The sequence below is a fragment of the Pinus tabuliformis genome, chromosome 1_2 (genome assembly GCF_031772625.1).
Source record: "Pinus tabuliformis cultivar Carrire ecotype Pingquan chromosome 1_2, CPIR1, whole genome shotgun sequence".
NCBI classification, from domain to species: domain Eukaryota; kingdom Viridiplantae; phylum Streptophyta; class Pinopsida; order Pinales; family Pinaceae; genus Pinus; species Pinus tabuliformis.
The window spans coordinates 1,021,319,644-1,021,340,024 of record NC_142298.1 but is presented as its reverse complement, the minus strand read 5'-3'; the positions used below and the strand labels follow the sequence as shown (position 1 = coordinate 1,021,340,024).

At 32.5% G+C, this 20,381-nt stretch overlaps 1 protein-coding gene and 1 non-coding gene across 5 annotated transcripts; both read right to left on the bottom strand.

Annotated features, from left to right (window-relative positions):
- Positions 1–1,687: 1,687 nt before the first annotated feature.
- On the bottom strand, positions 1,688–11,325 carry LOC149209583 (subtilisin-like protease SBT5.6). 4 transcript variants are annotated; one of them, XM_089396403.1, is made up of 11 exons: positions 11,177–11,325; positions 10,711–10,876; positions 10,429–10,520; positions 10,158–10,255; positions 9,696–9,878; positions 9,438–9,549; positions 6,567–7,131; positions 4,689–4,750; positions 4,191–4,548; positions 2,606–2,819; positions 1,688–2,510 (listed from the first exon to the last, which is right to left on the bottom strand). In XM_089396403.1, exons 2-11 carry the CDS (start codon positions 10,822–10,824, stop codon positions 1,981–1,983), a joined length of 2,328 nt encoding a protein of 775 aa, XP_089252529.1. In that variant the 5' UTR covers positions 10,825–10,876; positions 11,177–11,325; the 3' UTR covers positions 1,688–1,980. The 4 variants fall into 4 exon arrangements, with proteins under 4 accessions (XP_089252529.1, XP_089252533.1, XP_089252532.1 ...); XM_089396407.1 differs by having other exon boundaries at positions 4,689–4,747; XM_089396406.1 differs by having other exon boundaries at positions 10,711–10,872; positions 11,177–11,307.
- A 698-nt stretch (positions 11,326–12,023) lies between these two features.
- Positions 12,024–12,123, bottom strand: LOC149209582 (U6 spliceosomal RNA). Its single transcript, XR_016253196.1, has one exon. It is a non-coding gene; the product is annotated as a U6 spliceosomal RNA (small nuclear RNA).
- Positions 12,124–20,381: the final 8,258 nt, after the last annotated feature.

The following is a 20,381-nucleotide window of genomic DNA, read 5'->3' as shown; positions in this document are numbered from 1 at the left end:
CCCAAGAATTGCAATTAACCCATACCACAATTAATAACCCGCTTACATGGAAACGTTGGCCCAAAAAGTACAAACATATACCTTAGATGATTTAAAGTTTGTAAGAAATAACAATACACTAGTTTATCAACCCATTGGTCTAGGCCAAATAGTTGATATCCTACACTAGAAAGTGTTTTTCAACCAATATAAAGACCCCACCCAAGTTCGAAACTTGGTTTATCTATTTAACGAAACTTGTAAGAATTGAGTTATACTTAAGAGTATAATATCAATCCATTATCTCAATCTCAATTTTTTCAATAACAATAACAAAATTACAAATTCTTTTAATTAAAAAATAAAAATCCTACCAACCAAATAAACCATTAAAAATTTGAACCAACTATTAAATAAATTTTACAAACATAATCATTATATTCTTCTTATTGTATTGTATATTAGAATCGTTATATTCTTCAAGTTTTATGCCAAGATTTTCCCAGGATTTTCCAAATTTTCATTATACTTTCCCTTAGAATTTGTTGAATATCATGCAACTATGAATGCAATACGTGGATCAATATTGTGCAGACTGGATAAGAAATATGTTTGGACATAATTGTGAATTAAGTGCAATGATGAAGCTTTGGTTTAATATTGCATTTTGATCCTGGTTTAAAAATTAATTTTGCATTTTAACTAATTATTAAATAAATTTTACAAACATAATCATTATATTCTTCTTATTGTATATAAAATCATTATATTCTTCAAGTTTTATGCCCAGATTTTCCCAGGATTTTCCAAATTCTCATTATACTTTCACTTGAATTTGTTGAATATCATGCAACTATGAATGCAATACGTGGATCAATATTGTGCAGACTGTATATTTATCTATAATGAAATATGTTTGGACATAATTGTGAATTAAGTGCAATGATGAAGCTTTGGTTTCATATTGCATTTTGATCCTGGTTTAAGAATTAATTGGTTAGAGAAATTATTTATTTATAATGTATAGATTTATTTGAGATGGTTATAGTGTTTTATTGAAAGTATGTGATTTATTGGAGTTAGTATTAAATTTTTTAATATAATCTTTTATGTAAGGTATAGGATTTTATTGAAGTTAGTTTACCGGATGTTAGGTTTTGTAAAATATTATTTATGTTGATTTTTGTTTTTTATTTTTAGGGTAATACTTAAAATTATTTTTGATTGGTTGAGAGGTTGTTTATCGTGGATATGGAAAAATATGTTAATGGCCTAAGACCTAGAGACATATAATAGGTCTGTTATCTTACAAACCATTAATGGGTCATTTTAGATGATGTGGGTTTTTTTGGATAACTGTAATGAGTCTGCCTACATTTGCCAATGACAAGTAAAAATGGTCATCTTCACTATTAATTGACAATTAAATTATGATAACCTTTGAAAAAGAAAAAAGAAAAATAACTCTTTTTCTTTTCTAAGTTAAAAAAATATTAAAACAGTCTAATTAAAATTAGCAAAAATTTTATAATCTGCTTAATCCTCCATTTAACTTTGGATAAAGTCTGAATAGTTCTCATTTATTTTGAATTTATTATACTTACTGTCTCAAAGAGAGATGACCCTGTTAGAAAACAGGGCTCTTTAGCTTCTTAATCCTTGAACTAGGCTAAACCCATATATCTTTATCATTTTCGGGCCATTCAAATGACGCATGAAATTTGCTTTGTATTGAATGCATTTGCTTGTACACCGAGATTTGAGTTGAAAGAGCTTTTCCCTGTCAATCTAATGCAGAGAAATCTAACCTGAGCAGAGGATGTCACTATGCTTGAACATACAGCTACAAGTTACAAGCACTCCAGCTCATTGGAAGCCAATTTGTATGGAGCCTGAGCAGACATGGATCTAAGCCACTCACATTCTTAAAGCATAAAGATTCTTATTCCTCAAGTTCATCCATTTTAGTGACCCATGAGATGAATGGCTGAGTATGCCTATTTACATTGATGAGACAGCTATGGGACTCCTGACTAGATGATTTCCATCACTCCAAGTATAGGACCCAAATACATACTTTTTATTTAGAGGCTTTTGAAGGGTGAATTGTATAGTGAAGATCTGTTTTTCTCCTGTAGATTTGAAAGACAACTTCTTGGGATTGATATGTACAGATACACCTGGTGGTTCATCGACTGAAACAGTGTATTCACCTTTGCCACCAACATTGCTGACAGTCCTGGTGACCGTCTCCTTGTTAATCAAGTTTGCAATGGCAACGGATGGATAATTCAGTTGATAATCTTTAGGTGGATTTTTCGGGCATTTGAAATTTCTGTTTCGTAAAATGGTAGAAGCATTAGCTCCACTGCCACAAAGAAAGAGGACGTAATCTTCTATTGTGGCATCATACAACAGGCCTGGATCTGATGCCTGATTGGGGTTAACTTGACCTGATCCATAACTGAATGGCGTGGCTGGATTTCCAGATGCATCTGAAATTGGATGACCTTCATTGTTTGTAACATTTGCTGCAGGAAAGAAAGTGAAATACTCAAAAAAAAATGTTAAGATTACATTGCCAGAAACCCTAGTTTTGAATATTTCAAAAAATGAGATTAATCACCAGTGGTCATGAGGGCAGATTTGATAGCGGCAGGGCTCCAATTTGGATGAATTGCCTTTAAGAGGGCTGCTATTCCTGCAATATGTGGGCACGACATTGATGTGCCGGAGATAATATTGTACTTTACACGACGATCATCCATTAAAACCTTGGTAGGAGAGGCTGCTCCACTCCAGGCTGCCAGTATATTCAGACCAGGTGCTGTAATATCTGGCTGCAAAAACCAATAGAATATGTTAAGCAAGGGAACCCTCAATAAACAGAACATTTGTCCATTTGCATGTGTCATAGATTGAAATTGATGTTTATCCTGATAAACAATCCAAAATAGGACAGAATTTTGAGGTTGTTTATGCTGTTAAACAAACAAACAGAGTACAACATTTTGAGGCTGGGAAGTTCAAATCACAAATGTAACTCCATGCTTATTGACTAAAGAGAATGCAGTCTTAATTTAAAAGGTGGTTCCAAACTTTGCAGCTATTGTAAATAGATTTTAAAGTGGGGTTTTGTTTGGCTTAAGAGAGTCAATATAAAATTTTAACATCAGGTGCCAGAGTACTGAGAAGATGGTTACGAGTTTACAGAAAAGAGAATATTTTATTTTATCCTGAGGAATTGTGTGTCATAGAATCTTACGAAAAGTATGATAGTTTGTCCCTGGGAATATTGTATGTCTCCTTTGAAATCTTGTGACATAAAAACTATGGGAAGAATATTGTGATAATTTCTCCAAGGAATATTATGTGTCCTTGCAATCTTGTGGCATCAAATATGTGAAGAATATTGTAATAATTGCCATCAGGAATATCGATATGATAAAATCTCATCCAGAGTTTTGTACATTATCCAAGGAATGTTTTAGGATTATATAAAATATTTAACTCAATCACTTTTTGGTAAAATTTTGCAAAATCAAGGTATTCAGTATAATTTAAGTGGTACGAATACAGTAATTCTATGTTTTTCTGCTTCCTGAATTCAAGCCAAAATGATAATTTCCTCTTTATATAATATGTCATATTGTATGCGTTATAAGAAAATTCTTATAACATTGAATTTTCTGAAAAATAGTATAACAATTGTCACTACAAAAATACTGATAATTATATTCCTCATTTTTAGTTCTTTATACACTTTATATACTTACACAACATTGCAATTCTGTTACAATAAACACCTAAAATGGAAAGGGTCAGTCTGTAAAAATGAAAATCGAATGTAAATGCCTAATAAACACCAAGTTATTTTTAACTTTTAAATTTGTCTACACTAAATCCATGTAGGTTTGTGTTAGGTAGATTTCTTTATACAGAACCCTATTGAACTCTGACTTTGATTAAGTAAACCTACCAACACAGGTTAGGCTGGAAACCTGAAGTTCTTATTTTGATATACAATTAAGAGCAGGGTTGTGTTCCCTGCGAGACAGTGAAGGAAAACTGACTTTAAACAACAGCTCTTATTTTCTACAATAAATGAAAAGCTCTTATATTCATCAATAAATGACAAATTTGAAGAGGAAGTTATTATGACAAGTTTGAAGAAATTTTTTTTTATTCTGTTCCAGAATGAATATCTTTACCTTCAGGATGTCTGGATTGACCAAATTGGGGCCCCTGGAAGAGAAGGCGGCCATGAATGGTGCTGGCCTGGTTCCCAGGACAGTGTGGGCTGGAACAATATGTGCACGGGGTTTAGTAGTAGAAGTGATGTAGGCAAGTATGGCTGCTGCATCATTAGAGACCACTGCAGTCCCAGGTAGAACATATGCATCCACTGATATTTCTGCCCCATTAATTGGCAGATTCCCCAGAATGATTGCAGCCCCTCCTGCCCTTTTCACCTCTATGCCTTTCCCAACCCTGGTACCATTTCCTCTTAGGCAGAAGACTATTTTACCCTTTACTTTCTTTGAGTCCAAAGATCCTGGAAGGCATTGCCTGCATTTAAACGGGCATTTCTAATACATTGGTCAGTTCATGAATCCTACTGCAATTTATCTATGCATTTTTAAGTACAACATAAGTTGCCATTGAGATTTTGATGTAATTCTCAAGTAGGTGGGAGGGTTCAGACATACCCAGCAAAAACCAATGGATAGAACTTGTTCGCTAGTTTGTAAGGGGTCACAGTTCGGCCCTGCTAAAATCAAAAGAATTTAGTAATCTGTTAAGGTAACATCAAAGAAAACTCAAAGCACGAGAGCAAAAGCAACTACGTTTGCATGAAACAATTTCATTTTATTGTCTATACAATGACCATATCATTTTTACAGAACGATAAATTAACCACCAGGGTTAAAACATTTCTACAGAACCATAAATCAACGACAAAACTTTATTATAAATTAACCACAAGGGTTAAAACATTTCTACAGAACCATAAATCAACGACAAAACTTTATTATCCTTCAGGGGCTTGAAAATGAGATTACCTTGAAAAGCTCGTATTAAAAAATACATCATAATTTAATTATTAATTAGTATTATTGGTAGTTATTCACAAATATGTACAAATGACTTGTCATGGCTTTTATTTTTGTGAAATTATTTTAAAGGAAGATGAGATTGTAGCTAATTAGATATATTTTCAGGTTTTATTTTAGGATTAAAAAATAGTTTCAAGGTAAATCAGCATTTTTTATGGTTGGAATTATATTTAATATTAACATATGTATATGTTTTGTAATAGTATTTAAATTTAATTTCACTTATGAAATCAAATATTAGCTTTGAATTTAACTTTGTAATGCCTATTTCTTAACCTTATTATGATATACTAAGTTATTAGTTTACCTGTTGTGAGATTAATTGCTTTAATAGATTTTCATCTAGCGTTAAACTCATGCATGAAAAGAACTACTAACCTTGAGTTTAATTTTGTAATGCCCACTCCTTAATCTCATGCAGGAAGCTAACTAATTTTGTGTTTTGTAATACCCACTCTTTAATGCTATTGTACTATGCTAAATTATTAGTCCACTCGTTGTGAGACTGATTGTTGTGATAAATATCTATTAGTGTTATTAATATTACGTGGTAGGCCTGTGCTATGGCCTATTATGCTAGATGCTTCTGACTTATGATTAATCTTACTATTGATTAATGTTTAAGTTTGATTAGACTTTAAGAATAACCCGAGAAAGAGAAAGGTTGGGGACGATTAACCTTAATATTGATTAATGTTTAAGCTTGATTAGACTTTAAGAATAACCCGAGAAAGACTGGGGACATTTATGGGTCAGTGGAGTTGGTAAGATAGTTATTGGGTCTAAATTTTATTGTAAAGGGGCAGGGGATATAATTAGGTGGGAAATATTGAGGGGAGAACTAGGTGGGCAATATTGAGGGGAGATATTTTGGACGTCTCACAAGATGGATAAGTATTTAGGGGAAAGGTTTAGGAGAGGGAATTTTTTTTTGGAAGGGGGTGAATATTTTTTCATATTGGGTTTTGGAGAAGTCTTGGGGAAGGAGGAGAGGAAGAAACCTAGAAAAATTAGAATACTGTGTGTTTTGATTCTCAACATAGGTATTGGGTGATTAGGGCACTAGATTTGGACTCACCATGGCTATGGTTCTAGATTCTCAGAGAGGTAAAGAATATGTGGAAATTTCTAGGTTAGAAAGATGGATAAGCTGACAAAATAACATATTCAATTGGGTGATTTGAAAATAAAAACCAGAGTAGAGTTAAGAGATAAATAACCAAATATTCTTATTATTTTTTATATTTATTTAAATTATTATAAAAATATATATATGCTAAATTAGACTTATTTAATATATATCTATATATAAAATAAATTTTTAGTTTGCAAATCTAAAGCCCTACTTAAGCCCTCTTGTATAGGAGAAAACGCAATACCAAAATACACCACAAATAATATTTCACATCAAAACAATTATATATTATTAATTTGAATAAAAGATTATGAAAAATGTGAAGTGGAACGTACCTTGATGTTAGTGCCATCCCCTAGCAACACCGGTGAAACAAAATCCCGATCCACATTGTTGGCTGCCACCGTGGTGATCCACGGAGCAAGGTTTGATGCCGTGCCAGGTTTTGGCCCATCATTACCAACACTGCAAGCCACGAAGACACCTCGTTGGACAGCGTGTAGGGTCCCAATGGCGATGGCATCAGTATACATAGTTTGCACGCCAGGAATCCCGATGGATATACTCAACACGTGGACACCGTCATGGATGGCATCATCCATGGCTGCCAGCATGTCAACATCACTACACCTGATCTCCACGGCGTTGTACTCACCAATCTGACCCCAACACGCCTTGTACATTGCCAACCTGGCCATCGGAGCCCCACCTGCGGCTTTCCCGGCGGCGAAACCACCCAACGCTGCAGCATCCACTTCCCGGCCGAGAGCAGTGGAAGAAGTGTGGGTGCCATGGCCATCGCGGTCACGTGGCGAACGATACTCTCCAATGGTTGTTTCATTGAGGGGACCATAGTAGGCTTCAAAACCCTTCAAGTAGTATCGTGCACCAATCAACTTGCTATTCATACACAACAAAATTTTTAAGTTAAAAAAACTATAAATATAGTGAGTCAATAAATATAATTTTATCATTAGTTAAAAGAGAATTAAAATGAGGCAAGATTATGAGATGTGATGGAGCACCTAAATTAGTGAGAATTCTTTTTGACAGGTTTAAATGCAATTTCAAGTTAATGGTGTTATGTGATATTGGAATTATGAGCCTTAATAAGTGAATTAATTTCTATGATTACATTAACTTTTATATATATTATTATAAAATAGAATATATTTTTTTTACACAGTAGAAAAAATTATCTTAACTTATTTCTCAAACCCTATTCCTACATATCTTTTAAGATGTATATTACTTAAAGATTTATAATAGGGAAATGGCTAATGATTCAGCGGAGAGTCAACTTTAATCACAGTAATGGAAGATAATAACTATGTGTTAAAATCTATCATGAGCACTAATAGAGGCAATCAATATTTAATAGGCCATAGGCTCATTAATGCTAACGTTAGATTTAAATAAGTATAAAGATAATGGCAATAAGTATAAATATAACTGTGGGCATATACAGCCCGACCACATTAAAGTATAAATATAATGTTAATAAATATAAATATAACGGTGGCCATATACAGCCCGACCGCATTAATGACTCTATAGATTAGGAAATAAATGTTTTTGTAGACTATTGCCATTAACGTTTTTATGGTATAGTTTATATTGTAGAATTGCTAAAAATTAGATATATGATAGTTGAATCACAACAAATAATTTGTTTATGGATAAACCAATCATTGTTTTTTTGTCTTTCTATTTTATCTATTAAATATCAATTTATTTTCATTCAATTAATACCATGTAAAGATAGTAATCCAATCATTAACTTACTACGAGATATTTAATATTTACAATTAAATTATAATTTAGCAAATTATTGTACAACTACAAAGTTCAAAGAAAATAAATTCGATTAAAAAAAATACTTTAGAATAGTAAATATTGTCATGGTACAATCTGACAAATTAATTTGCAACTGTAAAATTCAAAATAAAAGTGAATAAAATATATTATACTCAATATATCCTGTCATCAAAATTGAGGCCTTGTTAAATATCCAATCACAAAATATTAAAACAGTTAATCAAACTGTGAATTCAAAATAACTTTCAATTTTACAAGACACAAAATAAATTTGAATTAAACCAGACACACAAATTTTAATGCTTTGCCACCTCTGCGTGCACAGCATTTTTAATGCTTTGCCACCTCTGCGTGCACAGCATTTTTAATGTTCAGTGCTCAGTAAAGGAAATTATACTTTGAAATCCAACCATTTGCCAAAATGTGACCTGCAAACTAATTGTGAGCCCGTCTTGTCATTGTTGGGTGTGATAGTTCACAAACAAGTCAAAGGCATCATCAAAGGGGCCACAAAAATATAACTACTTTAATATTTTATGACTTTTCATTAGGTCAAAGGATGGTTTCTTTTCACATAATTAATTAAGAGAAATTGAAGTGTCAATACCCAGTGGAGAGTCCAGTCAGAAAAAGTCTGTGCCTTCATCTTACTTCGTGAGTGGTCCCTCATCCAAATATGTTGGAGATAGGATAGTAGCAGACACCACACAAGAGATAATTGGCTTTTTGAAGCACCCACATATAACAAAAACATTTTTCTTCACAAAAAATGATTCTTCAGTAAGAAAAGAAAGTGCCCTCTATGACCACTAATTTGTTGCCTCTGTGACGACATCATGAAGGGTAGGGTTGATGTTAAAATGCCATTTAGGTGGAGACAGACTACATAACGGATGAAAATCTGTGACTAACGATTGAACGAGAAAGATTTTAATAATCCCAAAATCTGTAATTTAGTTTTATTGTTATTTTAAGCGCACCCATTTGTCTATGATTTCGTTTTCATACACGACAAAATATATGTTATGCCATTTTTAATCCTATCCGAATCACTATCCACTGCACTCATGGTAGTCAAATCCAATCAATTCCCATCAATACGCATTATTTGGCGAGGTCCACTTCAGAATTTGGGTATCGAGTCAGGGTGGTTCAGGTAAATTTGAGTCAGTCAAGTTATAAACAGTTTTTGGGTTTCAGGTTTATGAAAACTATGGGCAAAATCATTAAAATTATAAGCAAATAATGAATTCTCATAAATCTAGATCCAAAAAAACTGCTAATAACTTGACGGAATAAAATTTACCTGAACCACCATAACATTACCATGGGAATATCAACGATCATACCAATGAGAAATACAAAGAAAGTTGATTGGTTCCACTTACTTGTTACAGTGTGAGATGTTGAAGCCATTGCCCTCGTCACAGATGCCTTTCCATGTGCTTGGGACTGGAGGCATTCCTTCATCGTTGAAACTCTCAGCCTCTGGCCAAATCCCTGCTTACATGACAAAATATTCATGAACTTTTCATGTGTGAACATGTTTCTATCTACAAGACACCCACATCATTAGCATGTTTCTATCCAAAAACAATCACTTGCTGCCTGGTAGAAAGCCTTGAAGTAGATGGAACTGGAACTACCTGAGTCTATGAGGCCAATAATGGTATCTTGCCCATAGTTTGCCTCCTTCCATAATTTGCCTGAGGTTAAAATCGTTCCATCTCCTTGTGTGTTTCTACCCTCCATACGAAGGAAATCCCATGATCTTGTAGTGTGCATCTTTCTGTTTTTGCTGGGAAATACAGAGATTACCCCTTCCATCTCTGCGTCAGTTCACAACATTTCAATAATCAATTCAGATACCTTTACCAACCAATATAGAAAATTCTGTAAAATCTTTGAGCAAAGCCGGTTTGATCAAAGATAATCACAAGAAAACCCATGAGCCATTGCATGCGTAATTAGCAACTAACAGCACATTTGTAAATTGTATCTGCTGCCTGATCTCAGAATTTTACAGAAGATATTTGAATATATTCACACCTTATAACAACATATCCATAATAATATTACAGAGATGTCCATGGCTTTAACATATATACCTGAGATGGCAGAAGCTTCTTCAGGTGAAAGATGGGCAGCAAAGCCATTGAAGCTATGTTTGTAACTGTAAAGCAAAGACTCCCTGGCTTCATCAGCACTGCCCAAATCAAGATCACTGAATTAATATCAATATAATACCTGTAAAACTCCATTCCAAAAGACCAAACCAAGGTCTTTGACAATCATTAGATTCATCAACAGCTGGCATGATAGACAATGGGCTTAGTATGTATCTATGGATTGATTGAGTTAATGAAGCAAATAACTCACTTTCCCTTCACAGAAACCATCATGGAATGATGAATATCAACCACTTCCTCTGGCAGCAGCCCTCCATGGTCGCCTGCATATACAACGTATATCTGCCAACAATACATACACACAAAGCTATAAAAAATTGAATCGCAATTCCTACAACTGCATTTAAACTAAACTAAGAACCTTCCATGGTTTATATACTCATTGTGTATGTATATCAGAAATATCCAATCTATATATTATATCAGATGAAGATCTTAGTGTCTACGACAAGATATCTCAATGCATGCCCACCTCCTTAGCAGAGATGCCAACAAGGCAGAATGCCATGAGAAGCTTCAATACTGTTAAAGCCACCATGAAGTATTTCATCCAAGCTTGTGATAATAGGCCTAGTCCTAGATCCATGATGTTTTTGATTAAAACAATGGAGCTGAAGCTCCTCTCCTTTCTTCACTTCCTTTACACAAACACACACAAAGTATTAGTCTGGCAATCAATAAATGAATAGCAAAAGGACTGTGGACAGAACACAGAAATGGCAATCCTTATCATCTGTCTGTCATTCATCTTATTCTAAGCTTGCATGCTTTGTAGCTGTAGCTATGGCAGCACTGCAAACACATATCACAAAAACAAAAATAGGCCAGAATAACTAGGACAGACAAGCCCTCCTTTCCATTTAAAAATACCATAGGTTACAGCAATTTTTTTATGATATCTAACCGAACAAAATCTCCAGACTTTTTACAAAGCCAACCTTTTAAGCTGCTGAAATCCAATTGCAGGAGTCACATGCTTTATTTTGTATTATAAGTGCCGAGCATCCCCATGTATTTATAGCTCTCACTATGGTTACTGCTCCAGATTCCATTACATACTTGTCCCTTCCATATTCAAAAATACCACCCAATCTTCTCACGAAAAGTGCTTCTAATATGTACGAGGGCACCATCATTTCTGGTTATTTTTTAAGTTTTTTCAAGGCATCAATTATTATTACAAGGCTACAAAGCGCTTTGATTTCTGCCAATTCAATGATTTGCTTGCCCACTCAGTGGAAACATGATAGACTGTGTATTTGTAAAGCATTATTGTGGTCACTACAAGTCAATGGGCATGTGTCATTTATACATTTGTGTACGTATAGGACAGATTTATTTTACTAACTTATATATATATATATATATATACCATTTTAAAGTTTTTGAATGGAATTTATTTGTATGGGTAAGAGATTTGATTTATTTAAAAAAAAATTATTAAAATTTTAAAAATTTTTTAATTATATAATAAACGTTATATATTTTGAAATTTTATTAAAATTTAGGTTAATGAATATAAATATAGACTTGTTTTATTTTGAATTTTTTATTAAATTTTTAATTAAAAAATTAATAAATAGAAAGGGAAAAGTAATTTATTTAAAAATTTTAATCAAAACTTTAAAAATAAATACCTATATCAATAACATATTTCATTGCTTTGAATAAGAGGTATTATTAGATTTTTATTGCTTTGAATAAGAGGTATTATTAGATTTCTATAGTTTTGGTAAGTTAAAAGGTTAAGAAGGTTGATAGCGTGATAAATATCATGAAATTTAGATTTAAAATGAATATTTCTGAATTTATGCATGTCATTTTTGTGTAGAGGCCATGCTAATCTTCATGTATCCTTTCAATTTTATCAGATGTCTCAAGAGACTGTTTTAAAATGAGTAAATGATAGACAATCTAAGAGAGTACATTTCATTTTCAATCTTCCTAGTCTCACAAGTGTGAGATACTCTTTCATCCTAAGGCATTTTGGGAATTGACCAATTTTACTATGACCTCTTTCTTTATCTCCCAATGGTATACCTAAGATCTACTATCCTTATGCTATCCCCACTTAAGCCAAAGGTGGTTTTGGCTAGAGTTTGAAGCAACTTTAGGAAGCCTCTTATCTTCCATGTTGTTTAAACTCTTAGTATACCTTAAACACATAGTCATAGTCATGTTCTCAATAAGGGAAAGACTTGCTTAAATGAGGAGGGTAGAATAGGGCGTATTTCCTTTAATTTTGAGATTATATATTATAAATTGCTTTTGGATCAGTTTTATCTTTCTCAACTACTCTTCGGAGATAGTGTATTCCTAAACCTCAAATTCATATAAGATAACAGAGGTAATAAATGTCTTAAATGAGAGTTTTTCTAATGCCATACACAAAGATATGTTCATAATAAGTTTTCCACTTTCAACAATCGTTTTATAAATGTTGTATTTTAGTTGATTTTACAATGGATATAGATTCCAAGACATTTACAAGAAGGTACTTCCTTCAAATTATTATTGTCATAAACACAAGTATCATATACTTGAAAATTATATAGTAAAAGTTATATTAATATAATATATATAATAGAATGAGATATTTTAAAATTTTAATTGAAATTTTGATGAAATTTATTTTAATTAAAATGAATACCATTTTTTTTAATTAAATCATTAAAATCAATATTATATTTATATATATATATATATTTTGCTTAGTTAAAATGTGAAAAGTATTATATATTATAATTAACAAAATTATTATCAAAAAGAATATTGAAATTTCATTAAAATTTATTTTGAATTTTGAATTAATATTTTATTGAAATTTATGGGAATAAATATAAAATAGATAGTTTTCTCTTTGAAATTTTAAAATTAATATAAATAAAAGTAACGCATCTCATTTATTTAAAAGACATAAAATTATATCTTCTTTACATTAGGCGATGAATGTAGTGGGTGTGGTAGGAGAACGGGTGGTGTTGGTTACCACTGGCCCACTAGATCAATAGGTCAGGGGATGTGGCACCAAGTCCCTGGAAAATGTAATACAAATGAGCAAGGTAATTAATCCTCCTCGATTTAGCAAACGAACTGTCGATGAGATCATGCTTGTGACAACACAATATGTGTGAAGGTGAAGATCACAATTATGTTTAACACAACAATATTTATTCATAGGTGCATTCTGGAGCTCGAACATGATAGTACACTGGAATGACCTGTAGAGTGGTATGAGAGTTATAGGCATAGGGATATGATGTTATGGTAATTAGTTATTCAAGTGAAGGTGTTCTCCGCCCTATTTCTAGTGCATCAAGGGGAGGAGTGTGGTGGTTCTAAACACTGGTTTTCATTTTGGGGGATCGCTAATTCAAGCTGGTGGAGCAGAAGGGGTAAGCGAAATATCTCTTGATGAAGAGGAAATTGTTGAGTTTCCAAGCGACATAGGTGTAATTAATTATGTTGAACATTTTCTGTCAATGACTCTTTAAGCAGAGAGCACAGAGTTTCTATTTAGGTAATCACTTTCCTCTTCGTTTGTTTCCCCTTTTTGTTATTGGCTATTTTTTTCTCTAATTGGAAGGGGTGTTGTATGCTTGTTCTTGGTTAATTTGGGTCTTGGAGGTTGGGGCCCTATGTATTCCATCTGTTCAGACCCAGACAACTGGCAATCATAAGATTTGGAGGTGCGTCGGGGATCTCCAAACTTGGGAGCGATGGACATATTATGTTAGGCCAGAGGAAGATTCCTGAGGTAACGTGCATATAGTTTATTTTGAACCTATATCCCTTAACCATTGAAGCTCCTTAGTCAATCTTAGGAATTTCAATGTTAGCCGAAGGCGTTGGCCGATACCTTTGGGGGTATTTGTCTGTTGGTGGTGAAAAATGTACACAAAGTTTTGGTGTTCTGGTTAGAGAAGGGGCCATTATGTAATAACATAGGCATGGCGATGACAATATTATGATTAGTAGGTTGATGATTTAGGTCCAACTTAGCTTGAGCGGTGGTTGTGTGAGTCTATGAGTGGTTGGGGATAAGGAGGTGACGGGGATTAGAACTTGACAGTGCAACAGGGGACCAACACCTTGCTGGAAAAGATGACTTGAAAATGGAGTATTAGAATTTTGGCAGGGTAAGGTGGCTCTGGGGGAGCAAGCCCTGCCCATTGAGTGCTAGGTGTTGTTGACTATCTAGGTTCCATGTGGAGCTCCCACAATGCCCAGAATGAGAGATAGAGTCAAAAGAGGGGTGGCATACTATGAGGAGCGTGCTCGTAGAGGAAACACCCATATGCATCAATGTATAGAAGGTTTTGCAGCTAGATACAAGGAGAAGATCCCAACTCATGTGCAGGTGGAGGTGGTTAGGTCTTAGGGAAAGTATTATCCCACATAACTTCCCTATTAGATTATGAAGTTATGGCAAAATGGACAAATTGCATCCTTGATAGGGGACATACTCGAGGAAGCCTTAACTAGTATATGTTGACAATGACTTATACTAGGAGATGAAATTTCTAATGGGATGCACTCTGCTTGACTAGCATGAGTCCTAGATGGACCTGATCCATTCATTGGACCACATGCATGGACATCTCAAGGACTATGATGGCAGACTGGAGAGGATTGAATAAAGATTAGTGAGGATCAAACATCACCTTGGTATCCCACTACTAACAGTAAGACCTACAACATATCTAGTAGACCCAATCTTAGTAACAAGCTCTGATTCAGACCCAATTACTTACTTATATGTATGGATTTGGTATTTGAATTTATTCTTGCAGGTTTGTTTAGTCGGGGCCAGCGAGGTTGTTATCTGGACTTACGCAATATGGTTGTAAGATATGTTATTTTCTAGTTTTCTCTCTCATCTCTTCTACACATTTATTTTTTTCTATGGTTCGGTCTCCCCTATGAGAGATCGACTGAGAGTTTGTACCTCATGATGTAATATCTTGTTTCCGAAGTGAATAGAATTCAAAAAAAAAACATAAAAATAATTTTATTTATTTTTATAATTATATATATATATATATATATATATATGGTGATGGTGCATAAAACAAACAATGATAGGGTGTTCTGTTAAGGCACTCCATGTATAAAAGATCCTGGTTTGAAATTTTGTGGGCAAAAATCTAGCCATGCTAAGCGCTGGTATGGCCCAGGTTGGATGTGATCCTCAAGTAATTTTAACGACTTAGATGCCCCTAAGTCACCACTACTCAAGCCACAAGTTAATTGTACACTCATCTCAAAATTCACATAAATTAAAAAACAAAATTATATATATATATATATATATATATATATATATATATATATATATATATATATATATCATTATTATTATTTTAATTAATTATTAAAGTTCATTTCATTATATTATATTCATACATTATATTCAAAGTATGAAATAGATAAATAATCTCGTATTTTAGTTTTAGTTATTAATAGATTTTTATTTTTTTTGGGGTTAATATTCATTAATCATCATGATTTAATAATAATTATTTATATTGATATAATAGTAGTAAGGAATAATTTGAAAATTAAGTCTTTTGCATCATCATTATAATATATATATATATATATATATATATATTAAATTGAAAATGGTTTGTTTGATTATATTTTTTTTACAAATATTTAATTTAATAAATGGTAAAATTTATAAATTAATTTTATTTGAAGTTATATATTAATAATTATTTATTTTATAAAAAGAAATTAAATAATTTTTCTATGTTATTATATTAGTAAGATAAATTTTAGGTTTACATTTAGACTTCATCACTATTTATTATTTACTTTAAGTATATGATAACAATGCAAATGTTATTTATGTTTCATAATGGTTAATAATAGAAATAATAATAAAGACAATTATAGTTTATATATGATGTTTTTTTACACTAATAAGAAAGATTTGTTATTAAGTTTGTTTTCGGACACAAAAATGTATCACTAAGGTATATGGGAAATTTACATATTGCTCAAAATGACTAGAGCTTTTAAGAGGAAAGGAAGAGTCATCTCAAAATGATCACACATATTTGAGCTACATTTCGTCCCAGTGCCAAAATTTAAATTTTTCTACTGTACACTCTTCAAAATTGGTATTTTATCAAAATACATTTACATGGATTTTCCATATCTTACTCAGAGGGATCAAGTGACAGTTCGTCTACAAGAGTGCTACTTGTTGTTCTTCTTGAATCCTCATTGCTTCTCTCAGCTTGGAGGTTAGCGAGTTGTAGACACACCCCATCCAACTCATCCTCCATGCTTTAGATCGTTCCCTGTTGATTTTGGATAGTTTTAGTCAGGGCTAGAATTTTTTGACATGGTTTAGATGCTTCTGTATACCAATCCAAAGGCAAGTGCAGACACAGGCAATAGCAGTGAGTCATTTGAGAGATTGAACTTGTAAAAACCCATTGGGTGGCTAGGTTCAGAGAGGTGCTAGATTCTTCAATGCGGTGAATAGAAAACCACTGGGAGGCAGAGAAAGGAAATCTACCAACCTAACCTTTGATGCTTAAACCTTGATTTTATGCTGATCTTATTCCTCTATACTCGCTCGAACGCAAATACTAGAGGTGAAATTGTTGGAGCGTTGCATCAGTGGATGCCGACATTCCCAGAGGTGCTATCCTTGGAAGAAAGGTGAGCTCTAGTTCACTTCTTTTTCGCTAAGGAGTGAGAGTTACACTCGGATCAAAATTTATAGGGAGAGGACTAACCAAATTTTCCTGGAGAAGAAATAAACCAAAGAAAGGATGACTTCTGGATGAGGGATCAACATAACCAACCCACAGGAGTTGCAAAAATTTGTCTTGGCCACCTGATTTACCATCAAATTTAACTATGACGAACACTTTTCTTAGCCTTAGTATGATCTCAACATGCATGACCAACTATATTGGACTCAAGATTTCCCATGCTCTCTAGATAGCCATTGATGCTGAAAATTGAAGGAGGTGACTAGCAGAGTTATTTTTGTAGAGTACGATGTAGTGTGAGAAATATTGCAAAGGGTATGAATTTAATTCAAAACTAGTTATATTGTAAATATGCTCCACGTCTCTAGATGAGGCAACTGCCCCAATGAAGGATTTGGCACGCTATGAATTCCATCTGGATGGCTTCACATAAATATAGAGGATGCGAGTTGTGGGAACATTATCGTCATCCTTGCTAACTATAATGAGCAACATCTTCCAAAATTGCAAATGTATTGAAATAATGTCGCCTAAGTTTAAGCTTTATACATTCTTCCTTTGCGAATTTCTCTTAGTGATGGGGAGATAAAGCAAGAACTTTTCTTGTTCATGGGATATACTTCCAAATGAGGTTACCATTGATCCTAAGTTGTCATTCTTCTAACCGACAAGTTATATTGCCTTGTTTGTCAAATTCCTTGTTCTTATGGCAGAGAATATGATAAAATCACTTGCAAGAGAATGATTCTAAGATGCTGGAAATTTTGCAAAGAAGGAGAGAAAGTGTGTTATTCTTAGGGAGAGACACTGAAAAAAGATGTTGAATGGTTAATAAGGAGTCCCCCAGAATAAGAAAAAAAGAGATGTTCTGCTCTCTGGCTAGTTGAAGGCCAAGAAAGAGACCATACAATTCGACAAGGTTGTTCGATCTCTACCCCAAGCTCCAGGCACACTTAGTTTCTGTTTCTCCTTCAGGATTTATAATAATCCCCCCTCCTACCACCCCTAATTTATATATAAAATTAAAAAAAATATTTAATATGAAATTAATATTTATAATATAAAAATAATTAATAATTTAGTAATTTATATTTTAAATATTATATAATAAATATGTAAACCATAATCACTTAATTTCATATTTAAACTTTATATTTTATATTTTATATATTTTTTGTAAGTTTTGCAAGACTACATCTTCATCATGTCCAATTTATCATCCTGATCAAGACAGGGAATTGAACCAATAACTCCACATCAAAGAGTGCCTTAACAAAACACCTGATCACCGTCTATTCAAAACTCCATTAACTACCTTATATTATTTCTACACATAATAATAACTTTAAATAACCTTTAAACCAATAATACTATTTTTAAATACATTATTATCTCGTAAGAAAAATCACAAACATTTATAATGCCTTAGTCTTGAAATCTAACTTGAATATCTTCATCATTCTACATTTAAAATAAAAAATAAAAATTATAATAATTAAATTAATTTTATTTAAAATTTAAAATTATTCTGAAAAAGATATTAAATATTATTTTAAATTAAAATAAAGTATATTTAAAAAAAAAAAACTATATATCCCATTAACATAACGAATCTTTACCAATGTTTTTGAGCAACATTTTCAAAGTTTCATCACCTCTTAACCCATAAAATTTACAGTTAACTAATTGGCACTTCCAAAGCTCCCACACCTGACGTGTTTACATTGGCTGATAGTTTTATAAAATAATGTATTACTTTGATTTTCATCCGAGTGATGATTTGTGAGGTGAGTAATTTTTTACTTTTCATCTCGTGAATGATTATTTAAAAAGATATTTCTAAAGAGAGTATTTTTTTTATCTTTTTATTATAAACATATATTTATTATATTTTTAAAAAGATATTTCTAAAGAGAGTATTTTTTTATCTTTTTATTATAAACATATATTTATTATATTTTTAAAAGATATTTCTAAGGAGAGTATTTTTTTATCTTTTTATTATAAACATATATTTATTATATTAAAAAATATAGTGTGATGTGGGCTCATTTAAACCTCTTTCCTATAATTTTATTTTAATATTTTAAATCATAATAAAAATATATTATAGTAATAAAACATATTATTATACTTTTTATTTAATAACTCAAATCATAATACATATGCATTATTATAATAAAATAAATATTATCAACAAAATTTAATATTAAAATAAAAAGCCCAAACATCTCCTTCCCCATGTCATATTTCTTCTCATACTCAATACTCCTCTTGGTTTGCCATACCCTTCTTTATTGCTTCATCCCCATGCATTAAGTGTTAGTTTAAAGCTCATTATGATAGGAGGGACACATCAATTTACAATTTGTCTATATAAATATTTATGTTTCTTTTCATAAGTAAAATAATTTCATTTTAATAGAAATATTGTTTTACAATTATTAGTTTGCACTATGGTTTGATTTGCAACTAGGGAAACCAAACAAAATATTGAAACTTGATTTTCTTAAGATTTAGACAAAAAATTTACTGATTGAAAACCAAAACCACAATAAGTTTATCTAAGGGTTGTTTCCTCCTAGGCTACATTGTGGCAAGACAAAGGAAGTACCAAAGACTAAGTGCATGGAATTTTGAAATATAGATAATATTAGATTCTCCCAGAGTTTAAGGCTACAAGGATGGGGTCCCTATTACCCACCAAAATGGGTAATCCTATAGGATAAAACTTTTTCTCTTATCATGGACAACCAACCAACCAACCAACAACCCTACACATTGCTCATTAATGATGATATGCCAAATTCCTTCGCCATTTGCACCAATCATGCACCTCCCACTATCCATAATTCTTCTTGAATGAAGGTGGGATACGACTCAATAGGTACTTTAACCATTTTGTAATCAAGTGTTTTTACTTAATGTTTTTGGCATTTAAACATGGATAAAGAGGTGATCTGGATGATTGAATGATTTTGAATGTAAACCTATTATCTCACCTTACCAAGGGGTTGGTCTTTAGCCCTAGTCTAGTGGGACTTCCTATAAGGCCTTAGGGTTATAAGAGGGGCACTACTTGGGAAAATTGGATTGAAGCAACATGTCCATTGTCCTTTCCCATACTTAACATCTTTCATCTTTAATCATTCCTTTAATACTACATCCATCCTTTGGGTTAATTGTGATTGATTCATTGGTATTTGGCACTCACACATCCACATTCTTGAGTACGACCATACAAATTTTCCTTGGAGGTTGATGTAGTTAAAAGAATGAAAAATCATAAGATAGGAAAAACAAAAAAAAAAGAAAATTTAAAATGCAAAATATGGTCAAGACAAAGTTATCGTGTGGAAAAAAGCATAGCATGAGCTCTACCTCCCTCATTAGCCATAACCTATTCTAA